The following is a 15,043-nucleotide window of genomic DNA, read 5'->3' as shown; positions in this document are numbered from 1 at the left end:
TCAGAAAGAAACATGAAGAAACCATTGCTCATTCTATGATATTAACATTACCATAATACCCAAACTGTACACAGCGACATCAGGAAAGGATGTGATAGTCAAGTATATGGCATAAATATAGATGTAAGAATCTTCAATAAAATATTAGCAAAATGAACCCAACAGTAAGAAAAGAATTATATACTACAACCAAGTGTGCTTTACTTCAGATGTAACGGCTGGTTGAATGTTTGAAAACAAATAAATATCATCTGGCTAAAGACAATAAACCATATCATTATATATGATCTGAAGCAATGTCATCTCTTAGCATAGTAAGATTATGCAAAACTCCCTCAACTTGGTAATATCCCTGAGTCTCACAGTTGATACTAACAATTGAATTTAAAGTTTATAATCAAGAGTCAAAAGACTCAAAATGAAAACAGAGTTAATTTTAAATAATAATATCAGAGGTCTGATCCCACCTTCGCCAACTTACTATAAACCTGCAATAACCAAGACAGTATGGTCTTAGAAAAAGAAAGAAAAAAGCCAGACCAATGGACCAGAAATAGGTCTACACATGTAAGCCAAGAGTTGACTAAGGAGGAATGGTTGTTAATGGAGGAAGTACAGTCTTTCAACAGACGACTCTGGAACAATGGCCCACCACAACACAAACACACACACACACACACACACACACACACACACACACACACACACCCTCGAAGGACTCTAAACACGTTTTAGACCCCTTTCGCAAAAATCAGCTGAAAACAGATGATAGATTTAAAAGTAGAAAACTACAAAGCTCCTAGAATGTAACCCTGGAGAAAATCTATCTGGTCATGGTGTGGAATCACTTGGCTGGAGTCCCTTTGTTCTGTTTACACAGAAATAATGTGTAGCCAAGGAGACAACCTTCAAGTCCTGGGCGCCTTTGTTTCCCTTGGTGTTTTGCAGCAGTGAGTGATGGCCGTAAGCAGGTGGGAGCCGCAGCTGGTGGTACCTTCTAGTGTTACAGTCTCCACGCATGCCTGGGATATCGGGACTCTAAGCCCTGTACGTGCTGCAGCTCTTGTGTAAGCCTAGAAAGCTGGGATTTTTCAGCCCTTGGTTGTAATTAGGGTTGAAGTTTGTGGGCAGCAGGAGTATAAGGATTTCTCAGTTCTTGACAGCAACCGGTGTCACAGATCTTGTGTAGGCCAAGGAAGTTGGGATTCCTTAAACCCCCCCCCCCCATCCTCCAGTGTTACGTGCTAGCCCTGGGGCATCCGAGACCCTTGGTCCTAAAGATCTGACAGTTCTCTGGAATTCCTCTGGCAAGCAGGGCCTGCAGTTTTTCTTTTCTGACACCCGAGAGTCTTTCATCCTCCTTCAGTCTCAGCTGTCCACCCTCTCTCGTCGCCCCTCTCCTTCAGCCCTTCTTGGGCCCACCCTAGCTGCTCTCAGACTGCTCATCGGATTCCTCTTCAGCTGCCCAGCAGCTGCCTTGCCTCTTTCACAGCCCAGCCTGCCAACTGCTCAGCTGTCCCTGCCGCTGCCACTCTGCTGCTTTCGCCATCACTGCGCCTCTGCTCTCTCTGTCGCTCCGCCACGCTACTGAAGGGAAGGAGTGCCGGAGAGAAGAAGCCTTTTATTAGGCCTAATGTGGCAACACCAGGGAAGGCAACACAAGAGACCATAATCCGAGTTGACACCCTTAGTGAACCTGGGAAGCCTGGGAGTACAGCCTGAGAGGAGGCATTTAGGCAGAAACTGCCATTTGTTTTGGACCAACACGGCCCTGTCTCTTAGCACCGATCACACCATTGAGACTTCTACGGGGATCAGTTACCACCAGCCACAGCAGTTCCTTTGCTAGGCCAGCATAGCCGTGGTTTCCTTTTGGCCCGGGTGGAAAGGGTTGCACGGTTAAAGAGAGCTCATGGAAGCTTGTGATAACAGAAAGGCTGGCACAAATGGTTTCAATCAGTCCTTGCTGAAGCAGTAGTCCGGGCGATCAACTAAGGCTGTCTTGCAGTTTTCTTAGGGTGTCTGTGAAATGTTCGCAATGGCTGGCGCTGGCACAAGGCTAGTTGACTGTTTGACTGACAGTTCTGCTGCTGCCTCTGGCAGCGAGGGAGAGTCTAAGGCTGCTAACTGGGGAGTCAAATCATGCCATTTGTCTGCATGTTTCATTATTTATGAGAAAAGGAACATCACAAGGAGTACTTAAAGACTTTGTCATTTAACACTAATAGTGTTTTGTTGTTATTGTTTTGTGTTTGTTTTTTATAAACAGTATTTAACACTACTCCAGGGAGGAAAAGGTCCCTCTCACCATTTTATGTATAATACCAAAGGCCTGATGCATGGAAAGAGTGGATAAATTGCACTTTACTGAAATTAGATATCTGTCTCACCAAAGACAAAAGACACAATTCAGAGTGTATAATAATAAGCTACAGACTGTGAGCAGACATTTGGAAAACATGTAAGTCGGTATGGAAACTTTCTGTTCTATTTTTCTTCTGGGAACCTGGGCTATGGCTTGAATGTGGAATGTCCCTCACAGGCTTATGTGTTTCAACACTTGCACAGATGGTGGTACCGCTTTAGAATGTTGTAGAACATTCCGGACATGGGGCCTCGCTATGGGAAGTGGGTCATGGTGGGGCAGGCCTTATGAGTTCTTGGCCAGCTCCCTTCTAGTCTGAGCTCTCTGCTTTTTGATGCTGATATGATTAAACAGCTGTCTCACATTCCGACTGCCCGGCAAGCACCTTCTGCTGCCACCCGATAGGCTGTGTTCCCTAAACCTTGAGCCAAAATAATCCCTTCCTTCTTGAATTATTTCTGTTAGGTATTCTGGCAGAGCAGCAACCTAAAACTGCTCTATCAAAATCAATCTGTTACTTTAAAAAAAAAAAAAAAATCAACCCAGGATTGACATTGGTGGGTTCTCAGGGAGAAAGAATCAGTTTTCTTTAAGGGTGCAGCTCCTGGTATCCCAACTGTGTTCCAGTGGATGGCCCACACCCATAAATATCTGGGCAACACAAAGTAGACTTGGTGGGTTATTTAAAAAGAGAAAAAAAAGACATAAGTTTGGGAGTCCATAGGGAGATGTGGGTAGTTCTGAAAAGAATTAGGGAGAGAATTGGGGGTTAATATGATCAAAGTGCATTGTACAAAATTCTCAGAGAATTCATTTAAAAAATTTATTTAAAAAAGAAAAAACTAAAAATCAATGTAAGAGCTGGAAAGATGGCTCAGCAGCTAAGAGCACATACTGTTTTTGCAGAAGATCCAATTCCAGTTACCCATTATGGGGCAGCTCACAGCTACTTGTAACTAACTGTAGCTCCAAAGGAATCCAACACCTTCTTCTGGATTCTGGGGGTACGTGCATATACCCCCCCACATACATATACACATACATATAGCTATACATACCCACATACACGTACACATATTCCCACACACAGACATACACACACACACACACACACACACACACACACTTAAAGAAATAAATCTTTAAAAATACATCAACCATTTAGAACATGGGCAAAAGAAATGACTTTACATTTTACAAAAAAAAAAATGTATGGATGGTGCCTATCCACATGAAAAGATATTTAACACTGTTAGTCACCAGAGAAATGGCTATTGTGTCCTTAGGAGATATTGCTACACTCCTATCGACAGAACTAAAATAAAAAATAATGACAACACCAAATGCTTGTGAGGAAGCAAAGGAACCTAAATTTTTCAAGCTACATAGTGGGTATGTAAAACAAAATAGTCAGTCTAGAGAATATTTTATTGGTTTCTTTAAAAATGTATCCCAAAGAAACGAAAACATTTCTCTATCCAAGTATCTGTGCATAACTGTTCACAGATGTTTTATTTGCAGTAGTTGGAAAATGAGAGCAATCAAAGCACTTCTCAGTAGGTGATGGACGAGCACAGTTGGATACCAAGTCTGTGGTACAGCAGTAAGAAGGAACACGCGAGACACCTGGGTGGATCGCAAAGGCACACGATCGAGTGAAAAGATACTAATCTCAACTTTTCACTTACTTTATGATCCCATTTCTACAACATCCTCAATATTACCGAAATCTAGAACACCAAACAGATTGTGAGGATAATGGGAGGCAAGAAAGTGAGAGCAAAGAAAAGAACCACAGGGAACAGATCCTTTCAGAAACAAAACATTTCGGGATTTTAGCTAACAGAGTGGTTAGGGGGCTCTGTAGCTGTAACGATAGAACTAACACAGTCAACTGTTGCCAATTTCTTGGTTCTAATATTATCTTTCAGTTATAGGAATTGTAATACTTGGGGGCAAAAGTGATAGGCATAGAATCTCTTTGTTTTAATTTTTAAATTTTTTCTTTTATTATTTTAAATTATGTGTTTGTGTCTGTGTACAGGTATGTGTATATGAGTGCAAGTACCCACAGAGGCCAATGCCATTCAGTCTTCCTGGAGTCGGAGTTGTAAGCAGTTATGAACCACCTGACATAGATGTTGGGAACCAAAGATGGGAAACACAGAAAGGAGCATAGCCAACATTCAGGGGGAAAATGTAAGTACATGTAATCATAGCCCAAGAATGGAAAGAGGGAGAAATTGAAGAGAAGTAAACAATGAGAAGACAATGATATCAGAACCCACCTTAGACTCAAGAAATTCCATGAAATGGAAATAAAGTACCATGTAAAACTGCCTAAAAGTAAAGACGAAAAACAAATACTATAAGCCACTGGGAAGAGGAATGCCACTTTCCCCTTTTTCTCAACGCAAACAACAATAATACTGACAACTGACATCTCCTCAGACATCACAGAAGGAAGTCAATCAACAGAGATATGCTTTCTCCTTAGCATTTTATGCTCAGCTGTGATGGTTAGTATCGATCCTCAACTTGACAGGATCTAGAGTCACCTGAGAGATAAGCCTCTGGGAAAGCCTGTGGGGGATTACCTTGATTGTGCTAACTGAAATGGGAAGACCTGTCTTAATTATAGGCAGGATCATTCCCTGGGTGGGAGATCCGGACTGTCAAAAGTGGAAAAAGACAATCTGAACACGAGTGTAAAGACAATCTGAACACGAGAGTGCTCGCATGCCTTGATTTTGATGTACTGCCCTTGAACTGTGAGCTCAAAATACAAAACATGCAGAGGCTCGGAACATGGCTAGGTTGTTTAAGAGCACTGGCTACTCTTCCAGGGGACTGCCGTTTGATTCCCAGCACCCACACGGAGGCTCACAACTATCTGCAACTCCAGTTTCAGGGGATCTGATGCCCTTGACCTCCAGGGACACTATACACAGAGTACACCCACGTAAAATGCAATGAAAATCTTAAAAATGGAAACAAAAGCGCCCCCTGTCCTTAGGTTGTTTTTGTCGGTATATTTTATCAGTAAAAATATCTTTCAAAAGTAAATGGAAAATAAAGATGTTCTCATGGAAATAAAAGCAGCAGACCGCACTGTCAACTCACTAGAATAAATTATAAATGTTTTCCACATAGAAGAAAATAAGAAATATAAAATAAATGAATGTTAATGAGACCAATATAGTAGATTTATCTAAATTTATGTTGCTCTTATAAAATTGCAATGTCTAGTAGAGTTTAAATACATGTAGATTTAAGCATATACTAATAATCACACAAAAGGTGATAGGGAGGCATAACAAGATAATATATAACCAACAAGATTAAAGTGAAGAGAACGGAACAATATAAAAACACTCAATTTTTAAAAAGTAAAAAAAAAGTAGAGAAAAAATGTAAGAAGTGAACCAAACAGAAAACAAACACCCAGATGGTCGGTAACATTTAAATCCATCAGTAATTAATTTCGGTGTAAATGGAGAAAGTGGTGATAGTTATTACAGAGGAAGAGAGTATTTCCTAACAGCGAGCTGTTCTTCATCAAGAAACGAGACTTCCAGTTTTTCCAGCACCATTTGTTAAAGATGCTGCGTCTTTTCTCCAGGGTAGGTTTTGTCTTTTTTTTTTTTTTTTTTTTAAGATTTATTTATTATGTATACAGTCTGTCTATATACCAGAAGAGGGCACCAGATCTCATTACAGATGACTGTGAGGCACCATGTGGTTGCTGGGAATTGAACTCAGGACCTCTGGAAGAGCAGTCAGTGCTCTTAACCTCTGAGCCATCTCTCCAGCCCTAATGGGGTTTTTGTCTTTTGAATGTTTGCCAAAAACCAGGTGGTTGTAGGTGCCATGTCACCTAGAAATTTAATTCTTATTTCACACCCTGCAAAAAGATCAATTCTAAATGCACCAAAGACCTTAATGCTGTGCCCAAAATATCTAGAGGGGACAATAGGAAACACAGTTCAGGATATAGACTCAGGTGTGGATTTCTTTATGGGACCCTAGCTGTCCAGGAAATAAGGCCAGCTATCAACAAGCTGGATAGCATGAAATTAAAAAGATTCTACGCTTAACTGGACATTGAGTGAAGGAGCAACATAGAGAAGGACAGAAAATCTTTGCCAGCTATGCATCTGACAAAGGATCAGTGTCTAGGATGTAGGATAAGGGGCTACGAACCCTAAACATCAAGAAAACAAACAACTCAATTAAAAATGGGCTAAACATGGAACAGAGAGTTCTCCAATGAAGAAACATTCTTAGCCATCAGGGAAATGCAAATTAAAACTACTTTGGTATTTCATCTTACCCCATTCCCCATGGCCAAAATAAATAAATGACAACAGATACTTTGGAGAACATGAGAAAAGGGGAACACTACTCACTGTCGGTGGGAGTGCAAACTGCCACAGCCACAGTGGAAATCAGCAAGAGATCTGGACTGTCAGAAGTGAAGAATGGAGACGTAGAGCTGCCTTGTGATCCGGCTATTGTCACTCCAGGGCTTTCGCCCAAAGGACTCTCTCTATCCTACTACAGAGATAATCACTCCTCCGTTTTCATTGCTGCTGTATTCACAACTGCTAGGAAATGTCTCCCATATTTGGGGCCTAGCAGCATCCCTCAGATATGTGTGTTTACCTTGGAGTACTTAGAGAAGCCAGGAAAGTAGAAACTGACTGCTGTGGGGGAGAGGGAGAAACAGAGGGCTTAAAGATAAGAGGATAGTAGAATACGGTGAACGTGGATAGGAGAATAATGGGGCAGGAAGAATTACATGGGGAGAGAGATGGGGGTGTAGTGTGAAGCAGGGGCTTGGGGAGGGATAATTTGACCCTGAGAGTGTTTTAAAAAATCTACATAGGTGCCGGGCCACGGTGGCACATGCCTTTAATCCCAGCACTCAGGAGGCAGAGCCAGGCGGATCTCTGTGAGTTCGAGGCCAGCCTGGTGTACAGAGCAAGATCCAGGACAGGTACCAAAACTACACAGAGAAACCCTGTCTTAAAAAACAAAAACAAAACAAAACAAAAAAATCCACTTAGAAGGCTGCTATCTCATAAACTTACTAAAAGTAATAATAATAGAAGAGTTTGGGTGTAGGCACCCTATACAAGGGGTTAAGGCTACTCCAAGAAACCCTGGGTTCCATCCCCAGCACCAAAAAATAAAAGGGAAAAAAGGGATTCTCAAAAACTTTCTCAAATCCAGATGCACACTAGAATCTTGCTATTAAATATGACCTATTCCTGATTCTACCCATAGACATGCTTCCAAAATTATCCTGGAGTCAACATTCCTAAAGCTCCCTTGATAAAACTGTGTAGCCAGACAGAATACCCATAGAGCCACAGTAATGACACTCCAATTGCTTCAAACATGACATATTAGTCCCAGGCAGAACATACTGCTGTGGCTACGTCAGAAACATGACAAGGCTCAAACTCCAGGTGCATCCCCCATTAGAATGCATATCTAGGCACAAAAGAACCAGCATGCCATTTGGCTAGTTAGTTTTACGTGGGAGGGATAATTCACTGTTTGCTCACAACAAAAGAACCTTCTTAGTGTGTGCTGAGAGCAACAAACCCAGGCGGTAAAGCCTACAGTGGTTATTTTTTAATTATAATTTCATTAATTTTATTCTTTGAGACTATCACACATGTATTAATACATTCTGGTTACTTTCACACCCCCATTCTCTCCAATCTCCTTTCTTCCCCTGACATTCCCCCTTAGAAGTCTCTTCTTCACATTCGATGTTGTTTTGTTTTGTCTTGTGACCCACACTGATTTTGATGATGGCTGACTGGGTGACTATAAACTTTGGAGCATCCTTTGGAGTGTGAGGCGCTCACCTGTGGGTATATGTGTATCTTAGCTTCTTTCTGTTGCTGTGATAGACCACCATGACTAAGGCAGAGAAGGAAGAGTTTATCTGAGCTTACTGTTGCAGAAGCTTAGTGTCCAAAATGGCAGCGTGACAGCATGCAGCAGACATAGTGGGTGGAATAGCCACTGGCAGGAATGTAAGAATTCATATCTTGAGCTTCAAGCATGAGGCAGAGAGAGTGAACTGGAAATACTTAACACTTTTCTTTTTCTCAAAGCTCACTCCTAGCGAAAGGCACCACCAAAACTCTGTGTCACCAAGTGTTCAAATGCCTGGAGTGAGGAGGTAATTTCTCTTTCAAGTCACTACAACAAGTGAAGACAATGACTACCTCTTCCCAGAACACACACACACACACACACACACACACACACACACACACACACACACACACGTCTCCTTCAAGTCACTACAACAAGTGAAGACAATGACTACCTCTTCCCAGAACGCACGCACGTGTGCACACACACGCACGCGTACACACGCACGCACATGCACACACGCACGCACGCACGCACGCACGCACGCACGCCTCAAACTCTACCTAGACCCACACAGAACCCATTGCCATCTGCAACACGCATTGAACTTACAAAGAATGGAATCAGGCCAGCTGCTTTGTCTTGCTCCAGGGCCTTCTGAAGAGCAGACGCTCTCATGGAGTAGTTGCCGTCTGAAGGGATTGTTTTTAACTTTACTCCACCAATTAATCCAGCTCTTTCTACAGAGCAGTGTGCCTGCAAGGAAAACAGGTAGGGCTGAGTCTGTGAGGGTGTGTTCCCATGGCTCCTGAGGCACTGGCTGTGCAGAGCTCCTGGCCTGGGCTCTTGATGCCCCGTGAAGAGGGCAGAGTTGATTTCTTCTCCTCCTTCTTTATGAACTCACCTCTTTCCTGGACTTGTTTCCACCCGGGAATCTTGCTTTTCAATCTAAGGAATCAAATACTCCCAGAGTGAAGTGTTGGCTCTCTGTTGATTAAGGTTTTCATTCATTTGTGTGACTTTAAATACATATGGAGTTAAATATATAGCAACATGTACACCAAAGGTGACAGGGGTGTATAATAAAAGAATATGCAGGGTAGTGGTGGCTGATGCATTTAACCCCAGCACTTGGGAAGCCGAGTTTGGGTCCAGCTTGAACTACAGAGTGAGTTCCCAGCATTTGGGAAGCCGAGTTTGAGTTGAGACTGAACTACAGAGTGAGTTCCAGAACAGCCAGGGCTGCACAAAGAAACTCGGCTTTGAAAAAGAAAACAAACAACAAAAAAGAATATACAACTAACAGGATTAAAATGAAGAAAAAGGAACAATATAAAATAGTTAATCACCAAGTCAAGTAAATAAAATAAGTGAGCTAAAACTACTCAATTTCTATTTGCAGGGTTTTATGAGCAGTATAATGAACTCCAAGTCAGTCCTTTCAAGCCACAAGCTGGACTGAGTGGTCACAGCAAGCATGGTGCTTTTTATCCCTTTTGCTAATAGAAAAAAAAAAAAAACAGGCTTTGAGAATGTACATGATTTACAAAGCTGGGATTTGGCATTAGGTTGGAGCCTCACTTCCAATTTTTCCGCAGTGGAGCTTTAAAGGCAAGCCACAGGGGCACAGTGCAATTCCACACTACAGAAATGGGAAGCAGGCAGTTGTGGGGCTCCCAGCATGTGTATTTCATTTCTGACTAGATCTCTCAAGCTCCCAGGATAGAATAAGAAGTTTCCCCCCTCATGATCCCTGGGGAACTGCTTTTGGATTTGACATGATGCTAACTGTTCTTGGATTCAGCTCTGGGGGGTGGGGGTGGGGGCTAAGGGGGTGTTGGGCCAATGCCCACCCCAGCACACTAACCTGATCGGATGTGTAAGCGACCAGCTTTTCCATGATGGCAGCTTGTGTCAACTCGGGGGAGGCTGCCTGCAGCTGGCGGGTCACTTTGGTCCGAGCAGCCAGTAGGGCCACCAAGGTAGCTTCGCTGGCACTCCCCTGAATCCAAGAGAAAAAGGCCAAAGGAAATTTGAAATGCTGCAAAGGAATCCCTGCCCAAACTGTTGGAAGACATAGTAGTGTGTCCATAGTTTCCTTTAAAAGTGGAGCCAGAAGTTGCAAAATTCACTCTTTTTTTTTTGCAGCTAACATCTGCAGGGGCTGGTTTAGCTCTTGTAATTAGTTTGACATTGCTTTATCCATATTATGTCCCAGTGAGCTAACATTCTGATCCTGTAGCATATACAAGACTCTGCAGGTGTTCTCTCATGGGTTCTTTAGGCCTGGTCTGGGACACACTGTCTCCACTTCCATCAGAGGAAGAGACTGATCCAGGGCACCCTGCCCAATCCCTGTTCTGTGTTCCTATGCATGTGGACAGAACAATTTGTATTTGCTTATAACATAGGAATGCATTTTCCTTGACACACAGAGGTGGACTTGGACGGTTTCTCCCAGTCCTCAATGTAACAGAGCTGAATTGTGCTCGCTCTCTCGCTCGCTCGCTTGCTCGCTCGCTCGCTCGCTTCCTGCACTCGACACATTGAAGTCCTAGGCCCCAGCATCTCAGAATGAGAAATAAGACCTTTAAAACCAGTCATGTTGTACACTACATGATGCACACACATGTAGTCTTGACACTAAGGAGGCTGAGGCCTGGGGATAACTGTGAGTTCAAGGCTAACCCGGGTATATAACAAGTACCAATCCAGCTAGGGCTACAGTGTGAGATTGTCTCAAAATACCCGTAAGAAAAGGGAGGAAGCAAGGAAGTTAGGAGGAAGCAAGGAGGGAGGAAGGGACAGAGGGGATCTTTAAAGTAATAATTAAATCTTTAGGGTAGACCGTAATCCAATCTGACTGCTGTCCTGAGAATCAGCAACTAGCCAGCAGACATGACATACACAAAGTTGAGACCCTGAGAATACAGAAGTGAGAAGACAGTACGGAACAATTCCGAACTAAACTTCAGAAAAAAACCAATCTTGCTGACACCTTGGTCTTGGCCTTCAGCCTCCAGGCCTCAGAGGCAATGAATGTGCTCTTTCTGCCGTCTTTACTCGGGGCTTTGTTGTGGCAGGCCTAGTGAACCACTGCAAGAAATCTCAACCATTTATTTCAGCAAAGTAAAAAGGAATTGTACGCAATTCATCTTTCGAACTTGAGAGTGAGTGAGAGGAATAGCTTCCAGTGCCTACTGTGTTATCTCATTTAATCTGTAAAATAACCCTGTTTTTAAAGTTTTTCATCTTCAGGTGGGCTCTGTAACGTTCCCCGGATTTGCAGTATGAGTTAGGCATGGTTAAAAGTGAAGCTCCTTCCGTCTTTCTTGGTACCTCCTAGCATTGGTGCTCAGCTTCCCTGGTAGACAAAACCCAGGAGAAACCCATCAGATTTTTGGCTGATTCTGAAAGTTTATAAGAGCGCGGAATCTTTCAGAGAAATGTACCGTCCACTGAACTGTGTAGAAATGCAAATTTTTCTTATTGATATTTTATCTCCTTCATCAACCCTGATATCCCACTTTGATCTCCCATCCGCTGTTTTCACCTGTTCTTTTGAATCAACTTCTGCTCCCTGAGGAGTGAGGTGAGCTTTTCAGCTAGGCACGTGTATTCCTATTCCTGTAGTTATAGTGTATTAGTTCAAATAAACAGACAGACCGCGGCCTTCGCCAGCATCGGAGAGACTCACACATCTCCTTTCAGGCCTTACTTTTACAGCAGTTGTTTTGCACAGTTTCAGACCATGTCAAGGAAGCCTGGCTGACTAGACTAGCAGCTATTTCAGGAAACTCAAGCCTCTGACGGCCGACACGGCATCTCCCGCTTCTCCTGTGCATCCCATTATGGTTTTTTTTTCCCCCCTCCTGGCTTGCTTATTTTAGTCCTTCTGGCCACATTTTGTTTTTCAGGATCTATTACAAAGTGGGTAGAAAAACTGGACGTAGTGGTGTGTACAGCTTTAATCCCAGCACTTGGGAGGCAGAGGCAGTCGGATCTCTGTGCATTTGAGGCCAAGCTTGTCTACAGAGTGAGTTCCAGGACAGCCAGAGCTACACAGACAGACCCTGTCTCGAAAAAAACAAAAATGGGCTAGAAAAAAATTCCACTCTCTCTTCAGAGCCCTGGACTCACTATGAGTTTGGTGGACACTGTCCATATTCTGAGAGAAAATTCTTTACTTTTGTCAACAAAAAAATAATTTAAGAAATAGCAAAAAAAAAGTCCAGAGCAAAAAAAAATTCTCAACATTAAAGCGCTGAGCTTCAACATGCCATTACAGATCCGGTTTGGGCACACTTGAACATCAAGGTGAGTGGCTCTCTGTCTCTTTCTAGAAGTGGAGTTTGCCGAGGGAAGAAAGAGAGGGCAATTGTTCTTTGTTAAGAGAGCAAGGACAGAGTGCAAGCTGGCCACTGTGCTTCGTGGTCGACAAGTGGGGGAATTGAACAGACTCGAGCTAAGCCCACACACTTGCTGCTTCCTTTACCTGGACCCAGTTTTCCCCCCACGTCTTTGTGTGGCTCGCCCATGCCTTTGCTTCGGGCAGACAAAGGTTGCCATGGCGAGCCTGCTCTGAGGTGGGAGGGACCTTTGGGGAGAGTCGATGCTCAAGGCTGCTGATGCCCTGAGCCGAAAGGTCCTTTCATCTTCTAGGTTTTACAAATGTCACCTCACACAGGGTAAGAAATTGGCAGCTTTTCTTCCACAAGAGCTTTCAAACCCAATTAAGAGACCCATTTTGCAGGTCTCATTTGTCCGGCCTCACAATGATGGTGTGCCGCCGTTCGGCTCAGACACCCACTGCTGCGCCGATGCTAAGCTGTGATTACAGCTCTGAGGGGATCGATAAGACAGGCTGCCTCACGGGCTGTCACTGGGCTCTGGGCTCTTTAAGGCCTCACAAATTACAGACAATCAGCCTCCTGAGCTGAAAAGGGCCAGCTCCCTGCAGCAAACACGTGAACGTCTGCTTTCCACCAACCCAAACTAAGTGGGTTGAGCTCACAAGGGCTTTGTTGAAGAGTGGTCTGGGAGATGTCAGAATTAGTCCTAACCTAAGGCTGGGACTTCTGAAAATGAGATTGTCTTTAAAGATGGTTTAACCCCTGGTAGCATTCAAACCTCCACACACCATCACAAGCAAAGAGCCGGGGCAAGCTGGTGCTAACACTCAAGCACCATCTTTTCCACGCTGCCTTTAATTAGTTTCTGCCGCGGACTTGTATGAGCCTCAGTTTCTTTGTTATGAAAACTATGGTTGATAATGTAACGAAGCCTCATAAGGATTTTGAGGCTGAAAATTGATTATATAAAGCACAATAAATAGGCTAAAACAGTTTCGTAGTCGTCATTCAATAAACTTAGCTACTTGTAAAATTCTTTGACAAGTACCAAACTAGAAGATTCAGCTTCGGATACTAAAGACTCAAAAATGAAATTGTTTTCACTGTATGACAAGTGACCCAGAAATGCTCTCCTCTGTGGTTCTGCTATGGTCTTGGTGGAGTACAGATGCGTCACCTGGAGGAAGCTGATGGTCTTGGAAGACTGTTGCTTCTTATCCTGAAAGCTGTCTTCTGAAATCTTACAAGACTGAAAAAGTGTAATATGACGTGAATATCTTAGGTGTTGTTTGTATAAATTGTGGCATGTCGTAAAAAAATTGTACGGTAATAATATTCTCAAAGAATATTTGGACAAGAAGGGGACCAGTATGAGAGGAACAGGATAGGTGCTGGGGGAATGGGGTGGATAAAAATAAAGTCTAATAACGTGTATGGAAGTGCCATAATGAAGCCCATTGCTTTATTTTCTAATTTAAAATGTAAATTAAGAAGAAGTTTTAGCCAGGCGGTAGTGATGCACACCTTTAATCCCAGCACTAGGGAAGCAGAGGCAGGTAAATCTCTGAGTTTGAGACCAGTCTGGTCTACAGAGAGTTCCAGGATGGCCAGAACTACACAGAGAAACTCTGTCTTGAAAACCAAAAAAAAAAAAAAAAAAAAAGGAAGAAATAGTTTTAAATGTTTGAAGGCCAGTGAAATAACTAGGTGACATGTTGCCCTACAAGTCTGGTGACCCACATGAAGACAGAAGGAAAAACTGATGTCACAAAGTTGTCCTCTGACCTCCCCATGAGAGTCACAGCTGAGTATCCACACACACCCAGCATACACACACAATAATAGCAGTATTAGAAGTAACAACAATAATAATATTAATATTAATAATAAACTAAATATTTAAATAGTGAAAATATAACAAAATAAAACATGATGCAGAAAATGTGTATGGATTGTATCATCTCAATTTACGTAACCCACAAATATAGAGATACTGGATAAGGCCTCGAGAGAATTATACTCTAAAATAGTTGCTGTATTTTCCCATTTCTACAGTGAGTGCCCATTATCCATAAATACAGAGGGCACAATAATTTTTAAAAGTGAAAAAGTGTAATCAAAACTGACATTGAAGATAGTAAATTGGCAATGTGGAAAATTACAGTGATGCACAGAAAACCATGAGCAATTATTGAAAATACAGAGGAGAAAATGACCAAAAAAGCGAGCGGGGGGGGGGGGGGGGGGAGAACTATTCAAAGAGAGAGAGAGAAAGAAATTATGGAAAAAGTACTGAGTCTATGGAAATTTAAGCACCAGAGAAGTGTGTGGAAGTGGCCTACTCACTAACAGGGCGGAGAAAATGCCCCAAGGTAGACAGAAAGCTGGGTCATGAGGAGGGCTTACCAAATGCTAAGATCTCAGCGAA

General features: G+C 42.8%; 1 protein-coding gene across 1 annotated transcript in view; it reads right to left on the bottom strand.

Annotated features, from left to right (window-relative positions):
• Ddc (dopa decarboxylase) overlaps positions 1-15,043 on the bottom strand; it is a 60,190-nt gene that overhangs the window by 34,506 nt on the left and 10,641 nt on the right. The window contains exons 4-5 of the mRNA XM_059275327.1: positions 10,131-10,265; positions 8,876-9,019 (exon numbers count right to left, since the gene is read on the bottom strand). Of these exons, the coding sequence (XP_059131310.1) occupies positions 8,876-9,019; positions 10,131-10,265 (279 nt within the window). The remainder of the gene's footprint in view (positions 1-8,875; positions 9,020-10,130; positions 10,266-15,043) is intronic.

The sequence above is a fragment of the Peromyscus eremicus genome, chromosome 10 (assembly GCF_949786415.1).
Source record: "Peromyscus eremicus chromosome 10, PerEre_H2_v1, whole genome shotgun sequence".
NCBI classification, from domain to species: Eukaryota; Metazoa; Chordata; class Mammalia; order Rodentia; family Cricetidae; genus Peromyscus; species Peromyscus eremicus.
Note: the sequence above shows the minus strand (reverse complement) of the source record. Positions and strands in the feature narration are given on the sequence as shown.